The 23022-nt window shown below is 38.6% G+C and overlaps 1 protein-coding gene across 3 annotated transcripts; it reads right to left on the minus strand.

Moving 5' to 3' along the window:
- Positions 1–1146: 1146 nt before the first annotated feature.
- LOC103549102 (zinc finger protein 300-like) lies at positions 1147–15998 on the minus strand. 3 transcript variants are annotated; one of them, XM_008517217.2, is made up of 6 exons: positions 15801–15984; positions 13708–13926; positions 13391–13435; positions 12529–12655; positions 12153–12248; positions 1147–4994 (listed from the first exon to the last, which is right to left on the minus strand). In XM_008517217.2, exons 2-6 carry the CDS (start codon positions 13714–13716, stop codon positions 4066–4068), a joined length of 1206 nt encoding a protein of 401 aa, XP_008515439.2. In that variant the 5' UTR covers positions 13717–13926; positions 15801–15984; the 3' UTR covers positions 1147–4065. The 3 variants fall into 3 exon arrangements, with proteins under 3 accessions (XP_008515439.2, XP_070426547.1, XP_070426548.1); XM_070570446.1 differs by lacking the exon at positions 13708–13926 and having other exon boundaries at positions 15801–15998; XM_070570447.1 differs by lacking the exons at positions 13391–13435; positions 13708–13926.
- Positions 15999–23022: the final 7024 nt, after the last annotated feature.

The raw sequence follows: 23022 nt of genomic DNA on the forward strand, positions 1-23022 counted from the left end.
CTTTATTTTTCTTGGTGAGTCTAGCTAAATTTTGTCAATTTTGTTTATCTTTTCAAGGAACCAGTTCTTAGTTTCATAGACTTTTTCTGCTTTTTTTAAGTCTCTCTTTATTTCTGCTCTGATTTTTATATTTTCTTCCTTCTACTGATTTTAGGATTTGTTTGTTCTTCCTTTTTCTAGTTCCTTTAAGTGCTCTGTGGTCTTGTTTATCTGAGATTTTTCTTGCTTATTGAGGTAGGCCTGTATTGCTATAAACTTCCCTCTTAGAACTGCTTTTGCTATATCTCATAAATTTTGGCACGTTGTATTTTCATTTGTCTCCAGGTACTTTTTGATTTCTCCTTTCATTTCTTCATTGACCCAATAGTTCTTGTGTAGGATTTTGTTTACTCTCCATGTATTTGTGGCTTTTCTGATTTTCTTCCTGTAGTTGATTTCTAGTTTCATACATTTGTGGTCAGAAAAGATGCTTGGTATTATTTCAGTCTTCTTAAATTTATTGAGACTTGTTTTGCGGCCTGATATGTGATCAATCCTGGAGAATGTTCCACATGCATTCAAAAAGAATGTGTATTCCATTGTTTTTGGATGAAAAGTTTTCTATGTATCTACTAAGTCTATCTGGTCTGATGTGTCATTTAAGGCCAATGTTTCATTATTGATCTTCTGTTTGGATGATCTGTCTATTGGTATAAGTAGAGTGTTAAAGTTCCCTACTATTATTGTGTTATTGTCTATTTCTCCCTTTATGTCTGTTAATGATTGCTTTATATATTTAGGTGCTCCAATGTTCGGTGCATAGATATTTATAAGTGTTATATCCTCGTGTTGGATTATTCCCTTTATCATTATGTAGTGCCCTTCTTTGTCTCTTGTTACAGTTTTTGTTTTAAAGTCTACTTTGTCTGATGTAAGTACTCCAGCATTCTTTTCATTGGCATTTACATGCAGTATCTTTTTCCATCCCTTCACTTTTAGTTTGTGAGTGTCTTTAGGTCTGAAGTGCATCTCCTGTATGCAGCATATATATTTGGGTCTTTTTTTTTAATCCAATTGGCCACCCTATGCCTTTTGATTGGAGCATTAGTCCATTGACATTTAGAGTAGCTAATAAGTATGTACTTACTGCCCTTTTGTTACTTTTTTCCTGGATGTTTTAGTAGTTCTTCTCTGTTCCTTTCTTCTTCTCTTGCTCTCTTCCCTTATGGTTTGATGGCTTTCTTTAGTATTGTGTTTGGGTTCCTTTCTCCTAATTTTTTTGCGTATTTTTTTATAGGTTTCTGGTTTGTGATTACCCTGAGGTTCATATATAATAACGTACATAAATAGCAATCTATATCAAGTTGATAGTCTCTTAAGTTTGACCTCTTGCTAAAAGCTCTACTCTTTTACTCCCCTCCTCTCACATTTTATGTTTTTGACATTATATTTAACACCTTTTCTGAGTGTATTTGTTAACCTCTTATCATGGAAATAATTTTAGTACTTTTTTCTTTTGACCTTCATATTAGCTTCATAGGTGGTTGATCTGCTACCTTTACTGTATATTTCCCTTTACCAGTGATTTTATTTTGATAACCTTATTATTCCTATTTGTAGTCTTTTCTTTTCCACTTAAATCCCTTTAACATTTCTTGTGAGACTGATTTATTGGTGATAGACTCTTTCAGTTTTTGCTTGTCTGGAAAACTCTATTTCTCCTTCCATTCTGAATGATAACCTTGCTGGGTAGAGTATTCTCGGCTGTAGGTTTTTTCCTTTCAGCACTTTAAATATATCATGCCAATCCCTGCTAGCCTGTAATGTTTCTGCTGAGAAGTCAGCTGATAGCCATCTAGGGTTTCCTTTGTATGTAACTTGTTGCCTTTCTCTTGCAGCTTTTGGGATTCTTTCTATTTTTAATTCTTGACATTTTAATTGTAACATATCTTGGTGTGAAGACATCTCTTTGGGTTCATCTTCTTTGGTGCTCTCTGTGCTTCCTATACCTAGATGTCTGTTTCCTCCCTTAGGTTAGGAAAGTTTTCAGCTATTATTTCTTCAAATAGATTCTCTGCCCTTTTGTCTCTCTCTTCTCCTTCTGGGACACCTATGATACAGATGTTAGTGCACTTGATGTTGTCCTAGATGTGCCTTAGACTGTCCTCATTCTTTTAGATTTTTTTCTGTTCAGCTTGTTTAATTTCCTGTAGCCTTTTGTCCAGCTCACTGATCTGTTCTTCTGTATCATCTACTCTGCTATTGAGTCCCTGTAGTGAATTTTTCATTTCCATTATTGTATGCTTCAGTTCTGATTGGTGTTTTATATTTTCCATTTCTTTGTTGAAGTTCTTATTGTATTCATGTATTCTTCTCCCAATATTAGAGAGCATCCTTATGACTATTAGTTTATAATCTTTATCAGGTATATTGTTTACTTCTGTTTTGCTTAGTTCTTTTTCTGAGGATTTGTACTGTTCCTGTATTTGGAACATGGTCCTCTGTCTCCTCATTTTGCCTATTTCTCTATATTTACATCTATGTATTAGGTACATCAGCTACATCTCCCAATCTTGAAGAAGTGGCCTTATGTAAGAGATGCCTTATGAAGCCCAGCAATGTGCTCCCCTCTCATCACCAGTCTAAATGTTCCAGGAGTGGAACCAAGTTGATTTCTAATGTCACAGATATTCACATGGAAATTTACAGGATACCTACCATTGAATGGATTCTATTTTTTTAAGTGAACAATTCTCCCTGAAAAAAAATCCTTATATTTCTGAATTGTAGAATCCTTATGAAAGTATTTCTTATGATTCTACCACAAGGTAAATTAGAAAATGCCAAATATATAGAAATGGTGCACAGTACAAGCAGCCCCTAATCATATTGTTGAATTATGTAAGTACTCATAATTTGTATATTCATATTTTGAAGTAATCCAGTGAAAAAGAGCAGTAGTATGTATATCATTTGCTAGTGCTGCCATAAAAAAAATACCATAGAATGGTTGGCTTAAAGAGAAATTTGTTTTCTCACAGTTCTGGAGGTTATAAGTCCCAGATCAAGGGGCAGGCAGTGTCAGTTTCCTCTGAGTCTGCCCTCCTGCTTCCTCTTCATGTGCTCTTTCCTCTGTGCACTCACATCCTTTGCATCCCAATCTCCTCTTTATAAGGACACCAGTCAGATTAGATTAGAGCCCACCCTAATGGCCTCATTTTAACTTAACTACACTTTAAAGGCCCTATCTCCAATTAGTCACATTTTTGAGGTACTGAGCATCAGAGCTTCAACATATGAATTTGGTTGGGGGGACAATAAGAGTATGTAAGAACGGGGTAATTTACTCAGTAAAAACCACTATTTAAATTGTAGTGTGTTATAGGAGGCCATGGCGATTTTCTTTTGCTCATTGTCATGTACCTATCTCATATTTATATATTTACCATAAATAACAACATCTTTATATACTCTATCACTGATCAAAAAGTAGCATAAGTCTTTTATATACACCAGCAAGCAACAGGAAAAAAAGATTATCTTACACTTTAGAATTCTTATTGAATGTCATATTTTTTGTTATAATTCATAATCTAATAAAATAAAAAATAATTTTAATGTGGAAAATTTTGGTAGATGACATTGTATATATAATACATATTTTATATTCATAATTATGTTAGCTTCACATATGCAATTCCAACACATATGATTTATGTTGTGTGGTGCATAACATAATGTAGTACAACTAGGAATATAATGCTTTCATATTTTGAGGATTATCCATCTATGGTTTTTAAATTTTGTTCTGAGTAGTATGTTTATTAAAATTTCAGAAGCCTTTATAGTCCACAGTGAGCATTTATCCTTTAGCAAGGAGGTGTACTTTTTGTAATATCTCCTAGAAATACTTTGGCATTACATCTGGATATGATTTCCACAGAAACATAGCTACATACTTTTCTAAATACTTTGAATTAACGGGCTTCTCCTTAGACTTTTTGATACATAATAAAGTTTGATTTCTACTGAAGGCTTTCTGTCACTGTAATTTTTAGTTGAAGATATGCCCACATTAGTTTCTCTTTAAGGGACTTTTTCCTTATGCGTCCTCTTATGTCGACCAAAGGCCGAGCTATGTCTGAAGGCTTTCCCACAATGATTGCATTCATAGGGTTTTTCTCCTGTGTGAGTTCTGTGATGTATAATGAGGTCAGACTTCTCAGAAAATGTTTTTTTACATTCATTACATTCATAAGGTTTCTCCCCAGTATGAATTTTCTGATGTCTAATAAGGCATGACACTTTACTGAATGCTCTCTCACACTTGGTGCATACATAAGGTTTCTCTCCTGTGTGTATTCTCTGATGTACAAAGAGATGCGACTTCATGCTGAAGGCTCTCCCACATTCTTCACACACAAAGGGTTTCTCTCCAGTATGAGTTCTCTTGTGAATGTTGAGGTGTGATTTTTGGAAAAAGGCTTTCCCACATTCATTACATTCATAGGGCTTTTCCCCAGTGTGAATTCTCTGATGTTCAACGAGGTGTGACTTATGGGAGAAGGCTTTTCTACATTCAGTACACTCATAAGGTTTCTCTCGAGTATGGATTCTCAGATGCATAATGAGATTTGATTTCTTCCTGAAGGCTTTCCCACACTCAGTACATACAAAGGGCTTTTCTCCTGTATGAATTCTCTTGTGTATAATGAGGTCTGACCTCTGGAAGAAGGGTTTCCCACATTCACTACATTCATTCTTTCTTTCATATCTTCTATGACTGCTAAATGAGTCTAAATAGTTCAAACTCCTACCATCAGAGTCATGTTTTTGGAATCTTTGTTTTGAAGAAACAAAGTCTGTGCTCAGAGGAAATATATTTCCAAGTGCATTACACTTGTGACCCTTCTCCTCAGTCACAGTTTCCTGGTCAGTGAATGCAACATGCCTCGAAAGTGTTTTTGGGTTCTCCTGCTGCCTCTCCACATGGTCATCAACTTGCAAGACTTCGTCTAGAAGGAAGCACAATAAACTACATGTTGGTGAATATTTCTGCTAAAGTATTATGCCTCATAACTCTTCGCCCTATTGTGAGATTGAATCTTTACTTTCAGGTCTAATATCCATATCTAAAAGAAATACTAAGGCTACACAGAATCTGTACCCCGGAGTTTTACAAGAAAACCACAACTTAAAAAAAAAATTCTAATAGTAGACACAGAAACAGAGACTATAGAAAGAGCACAAATATATCTAGCTATACATAAACAGGACTTTGCAAACTGGGGAGAAAAATGGAAATAATCCCAAGGAGCAGTAAAAGGAACAAAGAAGGACAGCTGCTTGAGGGCCATTTGGGAGAGCCCATCTACGAGAATTAAATGACTAGGGTGAAATGGCGATTAGAGGGAATAAAGGAAGGACTGGACGAGGAACAGAGGGATGTGAGCTAGTGCTTCATCAACTCATTGCTGGATCACTATAGTTTAATCTTCACTTGTGTCTCTGTTTCCAGTGTCTTTGAGCTCCTGTCTATTTACCCATCGACATGAAACTGATTTTACAAAACCATCAATTCCACCTGTAAACAGAAACATCTTTGTAGCCAGTGCTTCAAAAAGCCATACCACAGTAATTCATTCTTGTGTGGGTGTGAGGGCCCAGGAATTCATATGTCCAGTAAGAGAAAAATGGGCCATAGGATAAGCCAAATCCTATTTGCCTTGGGATTAGACTCACTACTGAATTCTGATTGCTGAGTGTATCACCTAATTCTGTAATAATTCACAGATACTGCATCAACCCTGACTTTTAAATACGCTCCCCACCTTGCTCTCTACCTACAACATATGGCAGAGGAATTGCAGTTACACACGTGGGCTCTAAATCCAGATTACTAGTGTTCCAATCCTAGCTCAGTCACTAATTGGATGTGTGGCATGGGTCAAGTTACTTGATCTCTTTGGGCCTCAATTTCCCCTTCTCATTAAAAAAGGATAATAACAGCACCTTCCTTGTAGGGTTGTTGTGAACATTAAATGAGTCAATACATGTAAACTACTCAGAATACTGCCTGGTAGACAATAAGTTTTACTAGTTAGATATTATTCTTATATGTATTATTACTTATTCTTATACAACTATGTGCTTGGCACTTTCTGCTTTATATCATGCTTTCCAAACTTGTGGATTCTATTAATGTGGAGACCTTAAGAAGCAGATTTCTACCCTGGATCTAAATTCCTATCAATCTTAATTTTCATCTGCTTTATAAACCTCCAGCAGTACCTGGGTACTGTTACAATTATGCTACCTGCATCCAGAGCAATAAAGTGTGGAATTGAAAAAAGATGAAGTCTCTCACGTTAAGCTGGTAAAATGGAGTCAGGTGGACATGAGAAGGAGAGGAACAAATTCCTCCTTCAGGATGAACTCTTGAACTCTTTAGATGCCTGAAATGCATCTGAAAGTCTTCTCAAGGACGATACATTATCAAGACAAAGACCTCATTCCCAAAGACAATAAGATTATTGGGACAGAGACCTCTTCCTATTAGAGTCATCTCCCTCATTCCTAAGTTTAATGGCTTGTGTCAACCAACCCTCACCTGAATGATTACCTTGTGCCTGGAATTTGTCAAAGGACACTCCTTCCCTTTTTTCCTTTGCCCTTGTTAGTGAGCACTAGAATACCTTCCTTCTCCCTTTCAGTGTGGGAAACACAATTCAAGGGCTACTTGAATTTGTGTTTTTCCCAGGCTACAGTCCTAACAAGCCCTGAATAAACTTTGTTTTGTTTAAGTCTATCAGAGTCTACCCTATAATTGGTCAACAAAAGTCACTCCTTAGCTCAGAATTTGACAGCACTACTGAGCTTCCTGGCCCAGTTCCCAATATATAAGTCAAATCTTTAAAGAGAGTAGATTTCCCTTCTGTATCCAACATTGGTACCTCAGAAGCTCCAAAACGTAACTTTTGGCCCAGTGTGATATTGTGATTTATAATAACAAATAAATATGTGGTCTTCATCCTAGTTTCTGGCACAGAGCTACTAAAACCCTTGGAATTTCCTAAGTGTTGAGAGAGAGAAAGGTGTCTTTTGTTGTTATGAGGTGACTTTGGAAAGCACCTAAGGATGGGGGCTCCCTGCCAGTGGAGCTGATCATGTGATTAGAGGCTAGGAACTTTCAGTCCCACCCCCCTGTCCCCCTGGGGAGGGGAGAGGGCTGGAGGTTGAACCAGTCACCAATGGCAAATGACCTAATCAATCAAATGAAGCCTCCATAAAAACCCAAAAGCAGGGGGTTCAGAGAGATTCAAGGTTGGGGAACCAGAATGCTTTCATGTACCACCATGTCAGGTCCCAACTCTACCAGGATAGAAGTTCCTTAGTTCAGGACCTTGTCCTATGTATGTCTTCATCTGGCTGTTGATTCACATCCTTTAATATCATTTGTAATAAATCAGTAATCAAGTAAATGGGTTTCCTGAGATCTGTGAGCCTGTCTAGCAAATTAATTGAACCTGGAGGGAGCGGGGAATGTGGCAACCTCTGACTTATAGCCAGTCAGTGAGAAGCACAGGTAACAATGTGGGCTTGCAATTGGCATGTGACGTGGAGGGTGGTCTTGTGGGACTGAGCCCTTAACCTGTGGAATCTGATGCTATCTCTGAGTAAACAGTGTCCGAATTGAGTTGAATTCTCAGACACCCAGCTGGTCTTGGAAAATTCCTTGGTGGTGTGGGGAAACCCCCCCACCACCACACACACTGTAATGGTGGCCAGAATCATTACCTACTTAGGTCATTAATTAGATTTTCAACAGGAATAAAGCTAAGTTTGGGGGAAGAAGGAAAAATTAACATTAGAGAGGCCAGAGCTGAAGGACTTAAGAATTTAAATATCATATGTTAGGTAATATGGAACAACTCAAGATTCCTTTTATCAGGCTTATCCTATACAGAGAAAAAGGGGGATATAAAAGACTTTTTTTTTTTTTTGAGGAAGATTAGCCCTGCGCTAACATCTGCTGCCAATCCTCCTCTTTTTGCTGAGGAAGACTGGCCCTGAGCTCACATCTGTGCTCATCTTCTTCTACTTTTTTTTTATATGTGGGATGCCTACATGGCATGGCTTGCCAAGCGGTGCTATGTCCGCACCTGGGATCTGAACCGGCAAACCCTGGGCTGCTGAAGCAGAACATGCAAACTTAACTGCTGCGCCACTGGGCAGGCCCCTAAAAGACATTTTTTAAAGGCAAAAAAAAAGAAACTATGGAGAAACAAGCTATTGAAAGATTTTAATTTGTTTTACCTAGGGCAATGACATGACCTAACCCAAAATTTAACAGGGTCCTTCTAGCTGCTATGTGATAAACAGGTTGTTGGGGGACAGGTCTGGATGCAGGGAGGCCAGTGAGGAACCTACTGTGCTCATCCATACAAGAGTCAGTGATGGTTTGGACTGGGTGGAAGCTTTCGAAGTGAACAGTAGTCATACAGAGGGTATATCATTGAGACCTCCATGGTAAGGAGCTTAATGAACCTGTTGAGGGAGTGACACTATACAGAGAAAAATGAGACAATCTAGTGAAATTTTTTTTTTGGAAGATTACCCCTGAGCTAACATCTGCTGCCAGTCTTCCTCTTTTTGCTGAGGAAGACTGGCCCTGAGCTAACATCCATGCCCATCTTCCTCTACTTTAAATGTGGGATGCCTGCCACAGCACGGCTTGCCAAGCAGTGCCATGTCAGCACCTGGGATCTGAACTGGTGAACCCCGGGCTGCCGAAGTGGAACATGTGAACTTTAACCACTGTGCCACCAGGCCGGCCCCTAGTGAAATTTTTTAAAAGTAAGAAATTAAAATTGAGACCATGTGAGTGTGAGGTTATCCAAGCTGAGGTGCAGGCAAATTAAAAAAAAAAAGTCATTAATGTAATAATGAACATGGTGCTAATTATGTGCCTGGCACATCAATATTTTATATATATTAACTCTTTTAAACCTCATTGCAACCTTATGAGTGAGGTACAGCTATTATTTTCATTTTACAGATGAGGAAACTGAGACACAAAGAGGTTTAGTAAGTTGGCTAAATTTGCACATCTGTTAAGCAGTGGAGCTGATATTTCAACCAGGCATTCTGCTTTGAGCCTGTGTTCTTGACCATTACGCAATGCACTTCTCTAATGAGCAGAAAAGCACACCAGCATGTAGGCAATTACTTAGAAGGGTTGGTTTTGGTCAAGATCAGTGGCAGGGAGTGGGCAGAATCCTTTCTGCAGGGATTAAGGAGAGAATGGGAAGTGCCAGGTGAGGAGAAGATACAGATCTGAAGCATTTTATAAGAAATAAAATCAACGAAATAGAAGACAGCTAAGGAGAATGAAAGGTGAAGCTTCAATACATAGTAAAAGGTCCTAAGAGTCATAAATAGAATGTTTACTGGGCATTTGATGACATTAAATAATAAATGTTAAACTGTTTTAGGGTAATAAGTACTTTCTTTTAAGATACCACTACCTATTAGTGAAACAAACTAATATTTATTGATGGAATATGGTCTCCGGAATTTGCTTCAAAATGATGTGGGATGAAGGTGAGTGAATGGAGTATAGATGAAATAATATTGGCCTCATGTTGATAATTGTTGAAACAGGGTGACGGGTACACATGGGTTTGTTATACTACTTTGTACACTTTGGTATATGTTTGAAATTTTCTATAACGTATGTAGTAGGTTGAACAGTCTCCCCCAAATATTCATTTATATTTGAAACCTCAGAATGTGACCTTATTTGAAAATAGGGTCTTGGCAGATGTAATTAGTTCAGGATCTTGAGACGAAATCCTGGACCTAGGGTGGGCCCTAAATCCAATGACTGGTGTCCTTCTAAGAAGAGGAGAAGATGTAGAGACAGAGAAGACAATACAAAGAGAGAGGCAGAGGGTGGAATGACGCAGTTACAAGACAAGGAACGCCTGGGCCCACCAGAAGCTGGAAGAAGCAGCTTCTTCCTCACAGCTTTCAGAGGGAGCACGGCCCGCCAACTCCTTGCATTTGAACTTCTGGCCTCCAGAACTGTGAAACAATAACTTTCTGTTGTTTTAAGCACCTGGTTTGCGGCAATTTTGTTTTATTGCAGCTCTTGGAAACTAATACAATGTTAAAAAACAAAAAGATTCTATGACAATGCAAAGGTGGCGGTGGGGAGGCTAGAATGCTAGAGAAATGAAGATCAAAAACTCTAAGTCCAATCCTAATGATGCTTGTGTGCAGAAATAGAGAAACGCACCTTAAAATTCATATAGAATCTCAAGGGACTCCATCTATTCAAAACAATCTTGAAAAAGAAGAATAAAGTTGGACAACTCAGACTTCCTGATTTCAAAACTTACTACAAAGCTACAGGAATCAAAACACTGTGGTCCTGACATAAAGACAGACACAGAGACCAATGGAATAGAACAGGAAGTCCAGAAAGAAACCCTCATGTATATCATTAAATGATGTTTCACAAGTGTACCAAGACCACTCAATGGGAAAAGCACAGTCTTTTCAACAAATGGCACTGGGAAAACTGGATATCCACAGGCAAAGGAAAGAAGTTGGATCCTCACTTTACAGCACATGCAAAAATTAACTGAAAGTGGATCAAAGACCTAAACCTAAGAGCTAAAATTATAAAACACTTAGAATAAAACATGGGGGAAAAGCATCATGACACTGGATTTGGCAATGATTTCTTGGATATGACACCAAAAGCACAGGCAACAGAAGAAAAAATAAGCAAAGTGCACTTTATCAAAGTTAAAACCTTTTGTGCATTAAGAGCATAAAAAAACAATCCAGAGAATAGGAGAAAATATTTGCAAATAATATATTTCATAAGAGATTAATACCCAGAATATATTTTTAAAAACTCCTACAAATCAGCAACAGGAAAACAAACAACCCAACTTAAAAATGGGCAAAGAACTTGAAGAGACACTTCTCCAAGGAAGGTATACCAATGCCTAATAAGCACATGAAAACATGCTCAACATCACTAGTCATTATGGAAATGCAAATCAAAATCACAACAGGATTGTGATTCATACCCATTGGGATGGCTATTATAAAAAAACCCAAAACAGAAAATAACAAGTTGTTGGTGAGGATGTGGAGAAATTGGATATCTTATTCACTGCTGGTGGGAATGTAAAATTGTGTAGTAGCTGGGGAAAACTTCATGACAATTCCTTAAAAACATAAACACAGAATTACCAAATGATCCAGCAATTTCACTTATGGGTGTATACCTAAAAGAACTGAAAGCAGGGACTCAAACAGATTATTTGTACACCAATGTCCACAGAAGCATTATTCACACTAGCCAGTAGGTGGAACAGCCAAAAGGTAGAAACAACTCAAATGTTCACTGGCAGATGAATGGATAAACAAAATGTGGTATATACATACAATGGAATATTATTCAGCCATAAAAAGGAAGGACATTCTGACACATGCTATGACATGATGAACTTTGAAGATATCATGCTAAGCAAAATGAGTCAGACACAAAAGGACACATAGGGTCTGATTCCACTTTATATGAAGTATCTAGATATCTAGGTATCTAGACTAGTCAAATTCATAGCAACAGAAAGTAACATAGTGGTGACCAGTGGCTGGGGGGAAGCAGAAGGAGGGGTTACTGTTTAACGGGTAGAGAGTTTCAGTTTGGAATGATAAAAGACTTCTGGAGATGAATGGTGATAATGGTTGCACAACAATGGGATATACTTAATGCCACGTACACTGAAAAATGGTTAAAATAGTAAGTTCTACGTTATGTATACTTTGACAAAATTAAAAAAAGAAAGAAAGAAAAATCTCCTCAAAGTCCTAAATGAAGTTGATAAGAACCACAGGTGGAATACACTTGAGGGGGAAAACGTCACGTTCTAAAACCCATGCAAAGAAGAGCTTTAATGTGAGAAGGTGATACACGGAAATGGTATTCAGGTAGATAAGGAACTATGTCAACTCGCCCCAGTTATTTCCAAAGGTCCAAGGCCTTTAAGAAGAGAGTCCTGAAGCATATTTTTCAAAGATGCCACCCGCATTGACCAATTGTGATCCTAACTTCATTCACTTCCATCCATACACCTCTTCACCTAACTCACCTGGATAGCTCCAACTTGGGATTTTTCTCTCCACTATCCAGGGTTCTTCTCCTTGTTCCAACTTGTGGACCACAGCTGGCTTGGTGCTCTGAAATCCTGTCAATGGGAAAGGATGTGGGATTTGGACCTAGCTACCTGGGCTTCAGGTGCTTTGAACTCTGAACTTCATCAGGGACCAACTGATGAAGGTGCCCACTTGTACCTGAAAAAGAGAGGTCTTTAAACAAACTTGCAGCCATATCTCCCAAAAGATTGTCAATGTTAGTCTAATAACCTCAGGGCCACAACTGTAAAAGGGTTGGCAATTTGGAGCAACACAGAAAGGAAAAGTAGTCAACCAGGCCCATGCCAATCAACACTAAGAAATGGTCCTCACCCACTGAGATGAGGTTGATATAGTTCTCCAGCATCACATCCTTGTACAGATCTCTCTGGGGAGGGTCCAGATACTGCCACTCCTCCCGGGTGAAATCCACAGCCACGTCCTTGAATGATACTGGTCCCTGTAACAACATTACTATTCCAACTGAAGTGATCACTATTGCATAAGACAGGAAAAAAATGCACAGCAACTTGTTCTAAGCATGTTCGTTATTTGATAATGTTTCCTGAAATTTAGTCCCACTTCACTTTGGGCAATATTACAGCAAATTGGTCTCATTCTGTTCCTCTAGCCCTGTGTTTTGATGTTCATTTGTCTAGTTTATGTTAGATTTTGTGAGTGATACAAAATTCACACTTGAAATATTTTATAGTTACGTGTTAATTATTCATTAGGTGATTCATTTATTAACATTAAACATTTACTGAGCACCCATGACATGTCCAGAACTGATTGCCCTAGGTGCAAAGGATCAAATATTGGAAGCTGATCCAATTTGCCAAAGCATAGAAAATATGCTCACTTGGTATCAAAAGTTATACAATAAGAAGGCACTGTTCAAATTGCTCTTGATGAGTTTTCTTTTTAACAAAGAAATCAAACACTTTAATTCTCAATGTTTCAAATTACAGTGTACTAAACATTTCTTTTACTATACTTCATTTCCCCATACTTGTATAGCCAACAGTAAGAGAGGATTCAATGTTTTGACAAAAATTTTTAAAGGTCACAGAACAACTGTAATCAATGGGAAAACCCCATTGACTATTAAGATCGCTTTGCATGATTTCAGCTCACATGGTCATTTTCACAGTCCTGCACTACGGTTCCTATACAGCAAAACATACTAACTCACCTGGGACTTGGTCATTTTCTGTAGCCCTTGGGTGAAGGCAGAGATCTATGAAGACAGAGGTAGGGTAGGAGACAGAGCCATGAGAAACCAGGTATGACTTGAGGATCCCAGAACCACTGGCGTAACAAACCGCTACACAGTAGTTGGGTGGAGGATGCCATCCTGTGGGAAAACGTCCCCTGGCCCTTCCAAAATTCATTGTGAGAAAATCACAGATTTGCATTAAGATTTAACTACAAGGATATCTGTTGTAGCATTTTTTAACATATGAAAAGTTAGAACAAATTAAGGAACTGGTTAGACAAGTAGATATATACCCCAAACATAAATTTGCAGTCATCCAAAATGCTGTTGTCAAATCTTTATCAAAACGTTAAAAGGTAGTTGGTGTGCACTCTTCTCTGACCCTCTAGTCATGCCTTCTGTGGACTCTAAGCAGGGCTGGGGGGCAGGGACGGGCTGGCGTCTGAAGGTAGGATGGAGCAGCACTGGGTTCTCAGTGGGACCCAGGAACTGGGCAGAGACATCAACAGACCCTGAAAATATAACGTCCATCTGGTGAGATTCATTCAACACTCTCTCTGGAATCTTCCCCAAGGGAGCTGAGGTGCAGGTCCCTGTGCTTGAAGCAGAGGAGGAGCAGAGTTCAATCAAATGCCGTCTTTTAGGTTGCGAGGCATTGTAAAGAGTAGGAGATGGTGAGGCAAACACTTGGGCTTCAATTTGCCTGCTGGCTATTTGACCTTGGGCAAGTCACTTCACCTTTCTGAGCCTCTGTAAAACCGGAAATAATACCTGTGTTGTACCAGCGGCTTTCACTGTTTTTTTTTGACTAAGGTAACAAATCTATTTTACAAAACAACCTAATGTTAATGTTTGTGTGTGGCCATGATGGCTGTTCCTTCTGCTCAGCACACTCTTCCACTATTTCTTCAAGTCTTCACACAAATATCATCAAGGAGGCCTCTCCTGTCTACTTAAATTTAACCCTGCCCCATCTCCCTTACCTTGAGCTACTTTTTCTTGTGTATAACACATCATCTTCTAATACACTATATAATTTACTCATTTATTATGCTTATTGTTTATTATCTCTACTTGCTATCAACACCAATAATCAATAATATATTCTATAGATAAGAGAAATAAGGTGAGTTTGACTTGGGCCAGAGTGAGGATTATAAGCCGGGAAGGCCTTAGAAAGTGTTCCAGAGAAGCATGGTTTTCAGTGCAGTCTTCTATCTTTTTAGAACAAAGAACATACATGAAACATGCCTTGGATACATTTTCAAAGTTTCAGAGAGGTATTTAGTTAAAAATTAGCAGGTCAACAACCACCCTGATGTCGGGAAAGGGACTAATACCGGTGTTACCAATAGGGCTGACCAACAGGGCGCAGGAGGGGAAGTACGCATTCCCTAAGAGAGCGCATTCTTTAATGGGTAAGCAGATGTACACTGTAGGTTTGACAGGCCCCTAAGTCAGGCTTCTTTAGTTCAAGCCAAATCAGTTTTGAACCTGAACAGTTACCCCATATACCTCAATATGTGAAAATCTCTTGACATAAGTAAAACTAAAATTTCATGAAGGCAGGGATTTTTGTCTGATTCAATGTTATAAGTAGTCACAGCAGCAGGAACAGAGTCTGGTTCATAGATGCTCAATAAATAGTAATAAGCTATATATACATATACCTGTAGTAAGTTTCATAAAACAATCCATAATATCACATGGGATCCATATGTATTATTTTACAGTATTTTATTTAATTTCTTTAAAATGCTTGCATACAAGAGTATCTACTGTCGGATTCCATGTATACGATGTTCTAGAAGGGCAAAGTTAACCTATAAAGACAGAAATTGGAAAACTGGTTGTTTCTTGGACACGTGGGGGGAGGGGTTGACAGAAAAGGAGCAGAACTTTCTGGGGGATTAAAATGTTCTATATTTTGCTGGGCGTGGTAGTTACACGGGTGTATACAACAAATTTTACACTTTTATTCTCTGTAAATGATGTGCAAATTATCCTGTGTAAATTGTATCCCAACTTTAAAAAAGTACTGGCAAATAAACCAGTCTTGACTCACTAAGCAGCTTTCACCACCCATACTCTCCCGGAACATTTAGGACCTGCAGTAAAGCTTGGTTCTCTTTCCACACCCCGGAAGGCGCTCCTCACCGTGGCGTCCGCCACTTGAGGACACAGGCACCGCTGGATGCACTCGGGGGCGGGACACCTGCAGGGCCCACGCAGCGCGCCGAGTCCCCAGACCAGCAAGAACGCAGCCCCGGGAGCCCGCCTGCCCAGGGCTCACGGACCCTGGCTGGGCAGGGTCACTGCAGCTTTTGACACACGCCAGTCCACGCCTACCCCAACGTCCCGCTGAGCCCTATTGTTCTTCCCCCACCTCGCCCGAGCCCGCGCCGTCCTCCTCGGCACACCTCCAGTCCGAACCAACGCCAGCCAGGAGCGGGACTTGGCCGCGTGGGACTCACCACCGCCGGGCGGCAGCGTTATGAAGACAAGAAAGGTACACACGCGCAGGAGAGGGCGCCGCGCGAGGCTCGCCGGAGTATGTTCCCTCCGATTGTAAACTACATCTCCCAGAATGCCCGCGCTGCGGCGCTGCACATGCGCGTGAGGCGTCAGGTGTGTTCCGCCTGATTTCAGGGCTGTGTTCCCCGCTCCAGTCCCGAAAAAAGACCCAGATGGAGGGACGCAAAGGCGCGCTTGGCGGCGAGCCTAGCGATAGCGACCAGACCTAGTTCGTTTCAAGAATTCTCCAAGGCAGGATCACATTTCACTACAAGTTTGAGGACTTAACTCAGGAATTTGAGTTTGAGACCAGGGCTTTTCCTATTTCTTGCGGTCAGCCTTTCCATTTCCCTGAGTACGCCTGTGAGTATAATTATGGCGAAGGGGAAATACATCTCAGAGATTTCATGAAAATGCCTGCAAATCGAGCTAACAATGGTTTACATCAGTATCCTGTCACCACGTGGGATATTTCCTAACATACAAATTTACATTGATCACACCGATATGAAGACCAATAGCTAATTTGTCTGAGTAGTATTTACGAAGGAAAACTTGAAAAGTCCTGGAGACAGTTTTGCTTTTCAGGGCAGTTCAATATTATGAAGATGCAGCTGTTCCAAAATGATCTAGTGCAACATTAATCAGTGCCCTATCTGATAGGTATCCACAGTTCTAGAGAATCTGGTTATTTGGGAAAAATAATATTGGATAATCACCTTACATGTTCTGCCAATTTCCATATGGCTTCAAAGTTACAACAAAAGAAAATACGTATACAGCATTTACTATAGTGTAATAAAAAATTTGGCTGGCCTTTGTTCTAGGTTCCTGGGAAGTGATTTCCAAACCTTTGAATAAAGAATTTGGCTGGAGAAATAAAGATTTGTCCTTGGTTACTGGAAGGTGGCCTCTAAATCCTTGGGATTTCCCCAATGATAGAAATGTCTCTGTTTCTCATCGTGCCGCCTCAGCGTGGCTTGATGAGAAGTGCCATGTCTGCAGCCAGGATCCAAACCAGTGAAACCCTGGGCCCCCGAAGCAGAGTGCACGAACTTAGCCATTCAGCCACCAGGCCGGCCTCTCAGCTGAATTTTTAATGAAAATAATCTTGCCATTAGGACTAAAAGCAATTAATTTTTTTAGGTCTTTCTATAGGTGGTACCCTGACCTATACTCCTGTATAAATGTATCAGTAAATTTTTGTGGTTGTCTTGAAATATTTCTTTTAGAGGGCAGTTATAATGTTAGAGCTGAACTCCATAAGCATTCTTCTTTAGGGAATTATGGTACAGTTTATCCAGGGACAAAACCTAGAGAGGATGGAATGATGAGTGTCTGTCTGTCTCCAGAGTAAATATTTCTCTCAAACAGGCAGTTCTTTAGTTATAATTCAGTGTCAGATGCCTAGAGAGCAGGAGTCTCTGATTCTCTGTAGCCTTTCCTGGGTCTCAGGATTGATGAGGTGACTCCCTAACTCAATGTCAGTTCTTTCTCTATTTTTCAATTTATAAAGTCATTTTGCTATTTTTTTCCTGGTCCAAGTTATCTCTACTTGGTATAAACATTTAAAAAAATGCAAAAACAGTAAAAATTATAAAGTGAAAGGGCCTCTCATTTAACATTCTCTTCCTCCTGGCATGGCTAGTATTAATAATTTGTGATATTTAGATTTTTTTCTCCATCTGGAAATTATTGATTCTATTGTTTTTAAAACATAAAATCTCAACATTATTATTTAACTGATTGACTGTCCAGTTCTCCCAGCACCATTTGTTGAATAATTCACTTATTTGAAATGCTGCGTTTATTGAATTCCCGTTTGTGATAGATCTCTTTTGCACTTTTGTTCTCCTGATGCATTTGGTTCTTTTTGCTAAAGACAAAATTTTACATCGTTTTTCTCAATGGGCATGATGTAGAACTGGGCATACAGGTTTTATGCTATGGTAAAAATGGCAAGAATGCTCACTTCAGATTGAACAGGAACGTGCTACTATAGGGTCCAGTGTCATTCGAGGATGTGGCTGTAGATTTCACCCACGAGGAGTGGCACCAGCTAGACCCTGCTCAGAGGACCCTGTACAGGGATGTGATGCTGGAGCACTACAGCCTCCTGGTCTCAGTGGGTAAGGATGGCTCCTCTCTGTAACTCAGCATTATCCACTCCAGCGCCTGTTCCTTCTCATGTGATTGAGTTGGGTGGGTTCCTGACATATATAGTGCCTTTGTGCTCTCTTTCCTCTCTCCAGTGAAAGGTCATTACTTTGCTGAGGGTCAGCTGGCCAGCTTCGTTGTGGGGCTCCTAAAATGGCACCGTTTCTTTTTTCTTCAGCGTAGTAAACCCAGTTCCTCGATGATTTCTCTATAGTAGGGCAGCAAGTTTCCAAAGCAGATGTCATCCTCAGGTTGGAACAAGGAGAGATCCATGGATCATAAAGAGATACATATCAAGTTGGATTTATCCAGGTGAAAATCTGGCAGATGGGAGACAAAGGAAGTGAAATCTCAGTTTCTTTGTTTTTGTTTTTGTTTTAGTGAGGAAGATTGGCCCTGAGCTAACGTCTGTTGCCAGTCCTCCTCTTTTTGCTTGAGGAAGATTGTCAGTGAGCTAACATCTGTGCCAGTCTTCTATTTTGTACACGGGATGCTGCTGCAGCATGGCTTGATGAGCGGTGTGTAGGTCCACACCTGGGATCTAAACCTGTGAACCCTGGGCTGCCAAAGCAGAGCGTGCAAACTTAACCACTATACCACCAGGCCGGCAGCCTTTGTTTTTGTTTTAATTGACTGATGGCACCCAGATTGGTAGCTCCTATTCCTTCTTGCTCCTGTGCTGAGCATGTAGTAGGTATTCAATGACTACTTAAGTAATAGCCATGTACAGAAGAGAAATATCTCATTGATCCACTCAACCATCATATTTCTAGTGCCTTTCTGAAAGAAATTCAAAGGCAATAGAAGGCAAATGCTTTTCAGGAACAGAGGTTGTACATGGAAAGATGGTGTCAAGATTCGTGGCTGTAGAAAATTGCATGTCCAATATAGTTACTGCTTTAGGAGTACAGTGAAAATCATAGTCTAAAGGATGTGGCATAATTTAAGAGGGGATTTTTCAAAGCGTGAACCAGCTACTATGAGGTATATCTGAAGTATATCTGAAGTTAGGCAGGAGAAGGAGGGCAAGGACAATCTCTAGGAAAGGACATGTAGTACCTCTTGAAGTTAGACATCAGTGTGGCTTTTCTGGTGGAAATTTACTAGGCTTATTTGATTTCAATAAAAGATATTTATCAAATAGTGGAATATAAGTTTGGATACACAGTGTGAGTACAGACAGTTAATATTTCGTTAGCTGTACCCTGAAATTTTGTTATTGTTTTTTTAAACAACTTTGAGATATAACTCACAGGCCATACAATTCACTCATTTAAAGTAAAAAATTCAGTGTTTTTTTTTTAGCATATTCACAGATATGTGCAGCCATTGCTGTAGTCAATTTAGAAACATTTTTATCACCTCCAAAAGAAACTCTGTACCCTCTAGCTATCCATCCCTATTCCCCAACTCCCCAGCCCTAAGTAACCACTAATCTACTTTCCATATCTATTTGTTCATTTGCCTACTCTTGATATTTCATATAAATGTGGTCTTTTGTGACTGGCTTCCTTCACTTAGTATAATGCTTTTGAGACTCATCCACATTATAGCATGTGTCAATACTTCATTCCTTTTTTGAGTGGATAATATTCTGTTATATGGCTATACTACATTTTGTTGTCCATTCATCAGTTGATGGACATTTGGGCTGTTTCCACCTTTGACTGCATGAGTAATGCTACTTTAAACATTCATGTACAAATTTTTGTGTAGATGTGTTTTATTTGTTCCTTGGTATGTATCTAGGAGTGGAATTGCTGGGTCATATAGCAACACTATGTTTAACCAAAATGGTCCTTGATGACTAATTATGTTGAGCATTGTTTCATGTGCTTATCGGCTATTTATATATCTTCTTTGCAAAATAGTCTATTCAGATCATGTGTCCACTTTTGCATTGAGTTGTCTTTTTATTATTGAGTTGTAAGAGTTCTTTATATAAATAAGGTTCTTATGTAGAACTTTTGTATCAGTTTCTTTGTATCGATAGAGTTCTTTGTACAGAAGTTTTATTTATATGTCTTGTATCAGGTATATGATTTGCAAATACTTCCTCCCATTCTGTGGGTTGCCTTTTCACTTTCTTGAAAGTGTCCTTTGAAGCACAAGAGTTTTTAATTGTGATGAAGTCCAGTTTATCTATTTTTCTTTTGTTGCTTGTGCTTTTGGTGTCATACCAAGAATCCATTGCCAAATCTGAGGTCATGAAGATTTATCCCTATTTTTTTTTCTAAGAGCTTTGTACTTTTAGCTCTTGCATTTAGGTCATTGAACCCTTTTGAGTTAATTATTGCATATGATGTGAGGTAAGGGTCTAACTTCATTCTTTTGTATGTGGTTATCCAGTTGTTCCAGCACCATTTATTGAAGAGACTATTCTTTTTCCATTGAGTGGTCTTGGCTTCCTTGCCAAAAATTAATTGGCTGTAAATGAAAGGATTTCTTTCTGGGCCGTCTATACTGTTCTACTGATCTATATATCTATCCTTATGCCAGTATCACACTCTCTTGACTACTGTTGTGTGTAGTAAGTTTTGAAATTGGGAAGTGTCATTCTTCCAACACTGTTTTTCTTTTTCAGTATTCTTTTGGCTCTTCGGTGTTCATATGAGCTTTAGAATCAGAGTATCAATCTCTACAAATAACCCTCTTAGGATTCTGATAGGAATTGGTTGACTCTATAGATCAATTTGAGGAGTATTGCCGTCTTCACAATATTAAGTCTTGTGAACCACGGAACATGAAATGTTTTGCCATTTATTTAGATTTTCTTTAATTGCTTTCAACAGTGTTTTGCAGTTTTCAGAGTATAAATTTTGTACTTCTTTGTTAAATTTATTTCTTCATATTTTGTTCTATTTGATGCTGTAAATAGAAGTGTTTCATTAATTTCACTTTTGGATTGCCTGTTGCAAGTGTATAGAAATACAATTGACTTTTGTATATTGGTCTAGTATCCTGCAGACTTGCCGAACTCATTTATTAGTTCTAATAGTTTTTTGGTTGATTCCTTAGGATTTTCTATATAAATGATTTTGTCATCTACAAATAGAGATAATTTTAAACATTCCTTTACGCATTAGATGCCTTTATTACTGTTTCTTGCTTAATTGCCTGGTTAGAAACTCCAGTACAGTGTTGAATAGAATAGTGAGTGGACATCCTTGTCTTGTTTTTGATCTTAAGGGGGAAATCCAGTCTTTCACCATTAAGTATGTTAGCTGTAGGTTGTCATGCTCTTTGTCAGGAATAGAATTCCCTTCTATTTGTAGTTTGTTGAGTGTTTTTAACATGAAAATGTGTTGGATTGTGGCAAATGCATTTTCTGTATCCATTGAGATGATCTGTTTGTGTGATATATTACTGAATTTGAATTAATAGGTTTTTCGATAGTAAGCCAGCCTTACATTCCTGGACAAGTTCCATTTGGGGATGGTGTATACTTTTTTATATCTTGCTGGATTTGGTTTGCTAGTTGTGCTGAGGGTCAGCACGACCACCCTCAGGTTTGATGATTTGCTACAAGGACTCTCAGACCTCGAGAAGCTGTTATGCTCATGGCTATGGTTTATTACAGTAATAGAATTTACCAGTCTATGTCTGGACTTTCTCTGTGGGAAGATTTTGATTTACTAAGTTTCTTTCCTTGACGTTCACCTATTTAGATTACCTACTTTTTCTTGTATCAGTTTTGGTAATTCATGTCTTTCAAGGAATTTTTCCATTTCATCTAAATTGTCAAATTCATTCGCATAAAATTTTTCATAATATTCCCGTGTCATTCTTTTATAGGACCTAGTCTTTTACAGGATCTAGTCTAGAGATGTTCTGTCTTTCTTTCCTGGTATTGCTACTTTTTATCTTCTCTCTCTTTTCCTCATCTCTAGCTAACACATAATCAATTTCATTAATTTTTTCAAATAATCAGATTTTGATTTCATTGATTTTTAAAATTTTTTGTCTATTTTCTATTTCATTTATTTCCACTCTGATTTTTATTTTTTCCTGCCTTCTACTTATTTTGGGCTTAATTTGCTCTTTTTCTAGCTGCTTAAGGTGGAAGCTTAGACCATTGATTTGAGACCTGTTTTATTTTCTACCATGAGCATTTACATAGAGATAGTTCTCACTTTGTATGATAGTGAGGGATCATAAAAATTTCCATGGAAGCCAAAACTTTGCAAAGTAATCTTCATAATCAATGGGAAAAATTGTAATTGTTTTGTGACCTTTCAACATTTTTTGTCAACACATTAAAAACTATGCTACTGTTATACCTATATAGAGAAATGAAAATATGGTAAAACTAATATTTACTATCCTGCAATTTAAAACATTGACAGCATTGAAAATGTGTTTCTTTCTTTTCAAAAACCCTATGTAGAGGAGTTTGAACAGTGCTTGCCTTCTTATCATTGTATAACTTCAGATATGGAGTGAGCTTGTTTTCTATGCGTTAGTGAATTTTCATACTCTTTTCTAAGGTTGGAGCAGCTTCCAACATTTTATCCTTTGTGCTTTCAATGTTGGGAAACATGTCCAAGATAGTGTGAAGAGTTTTGCCAGCATCACCTCCTCTGGAATATCTTTATCCTTTTCATCATGACCCAGGAATTTATGTCGATAAGTTTGCCTTCACTAAGTTCCTCTGGTTGCATATCTAAAGTCTCATGAATAGTAGCAATGCCATTTCCAAGGTCAGCTATCTTCTGATCACATCTAGTGTTGTTAGTGTTGTTTCTTTGCTGCATTTTTGTCTTTGTTGGCCAATTCCTTCTTTCAGTTATCCACTTGTGTAAAATGTCATGTGGGTTTGTCAATGGGAGACAACACAGCTATACACTTTGCTGTCTGTATAGCTGTTGGAAAACAGATGTGCTGTTAATAATCACCAACAGACTTTGAAAGAAGTGAATTCATCACTTATCATGATG

Source organism: Equus przewalskii, chromosome 13, assembly GCF_037783145.1.
Source record: "Equus przewalskii isolate Varuska chromosome 13, EquPr2, whole genome shotgun sequence".
NCBI lineage: Eukaryota > Metazoa > Chordata > Mammalia > Perissodactyla > Equidae > Equus > Equus przewalskii.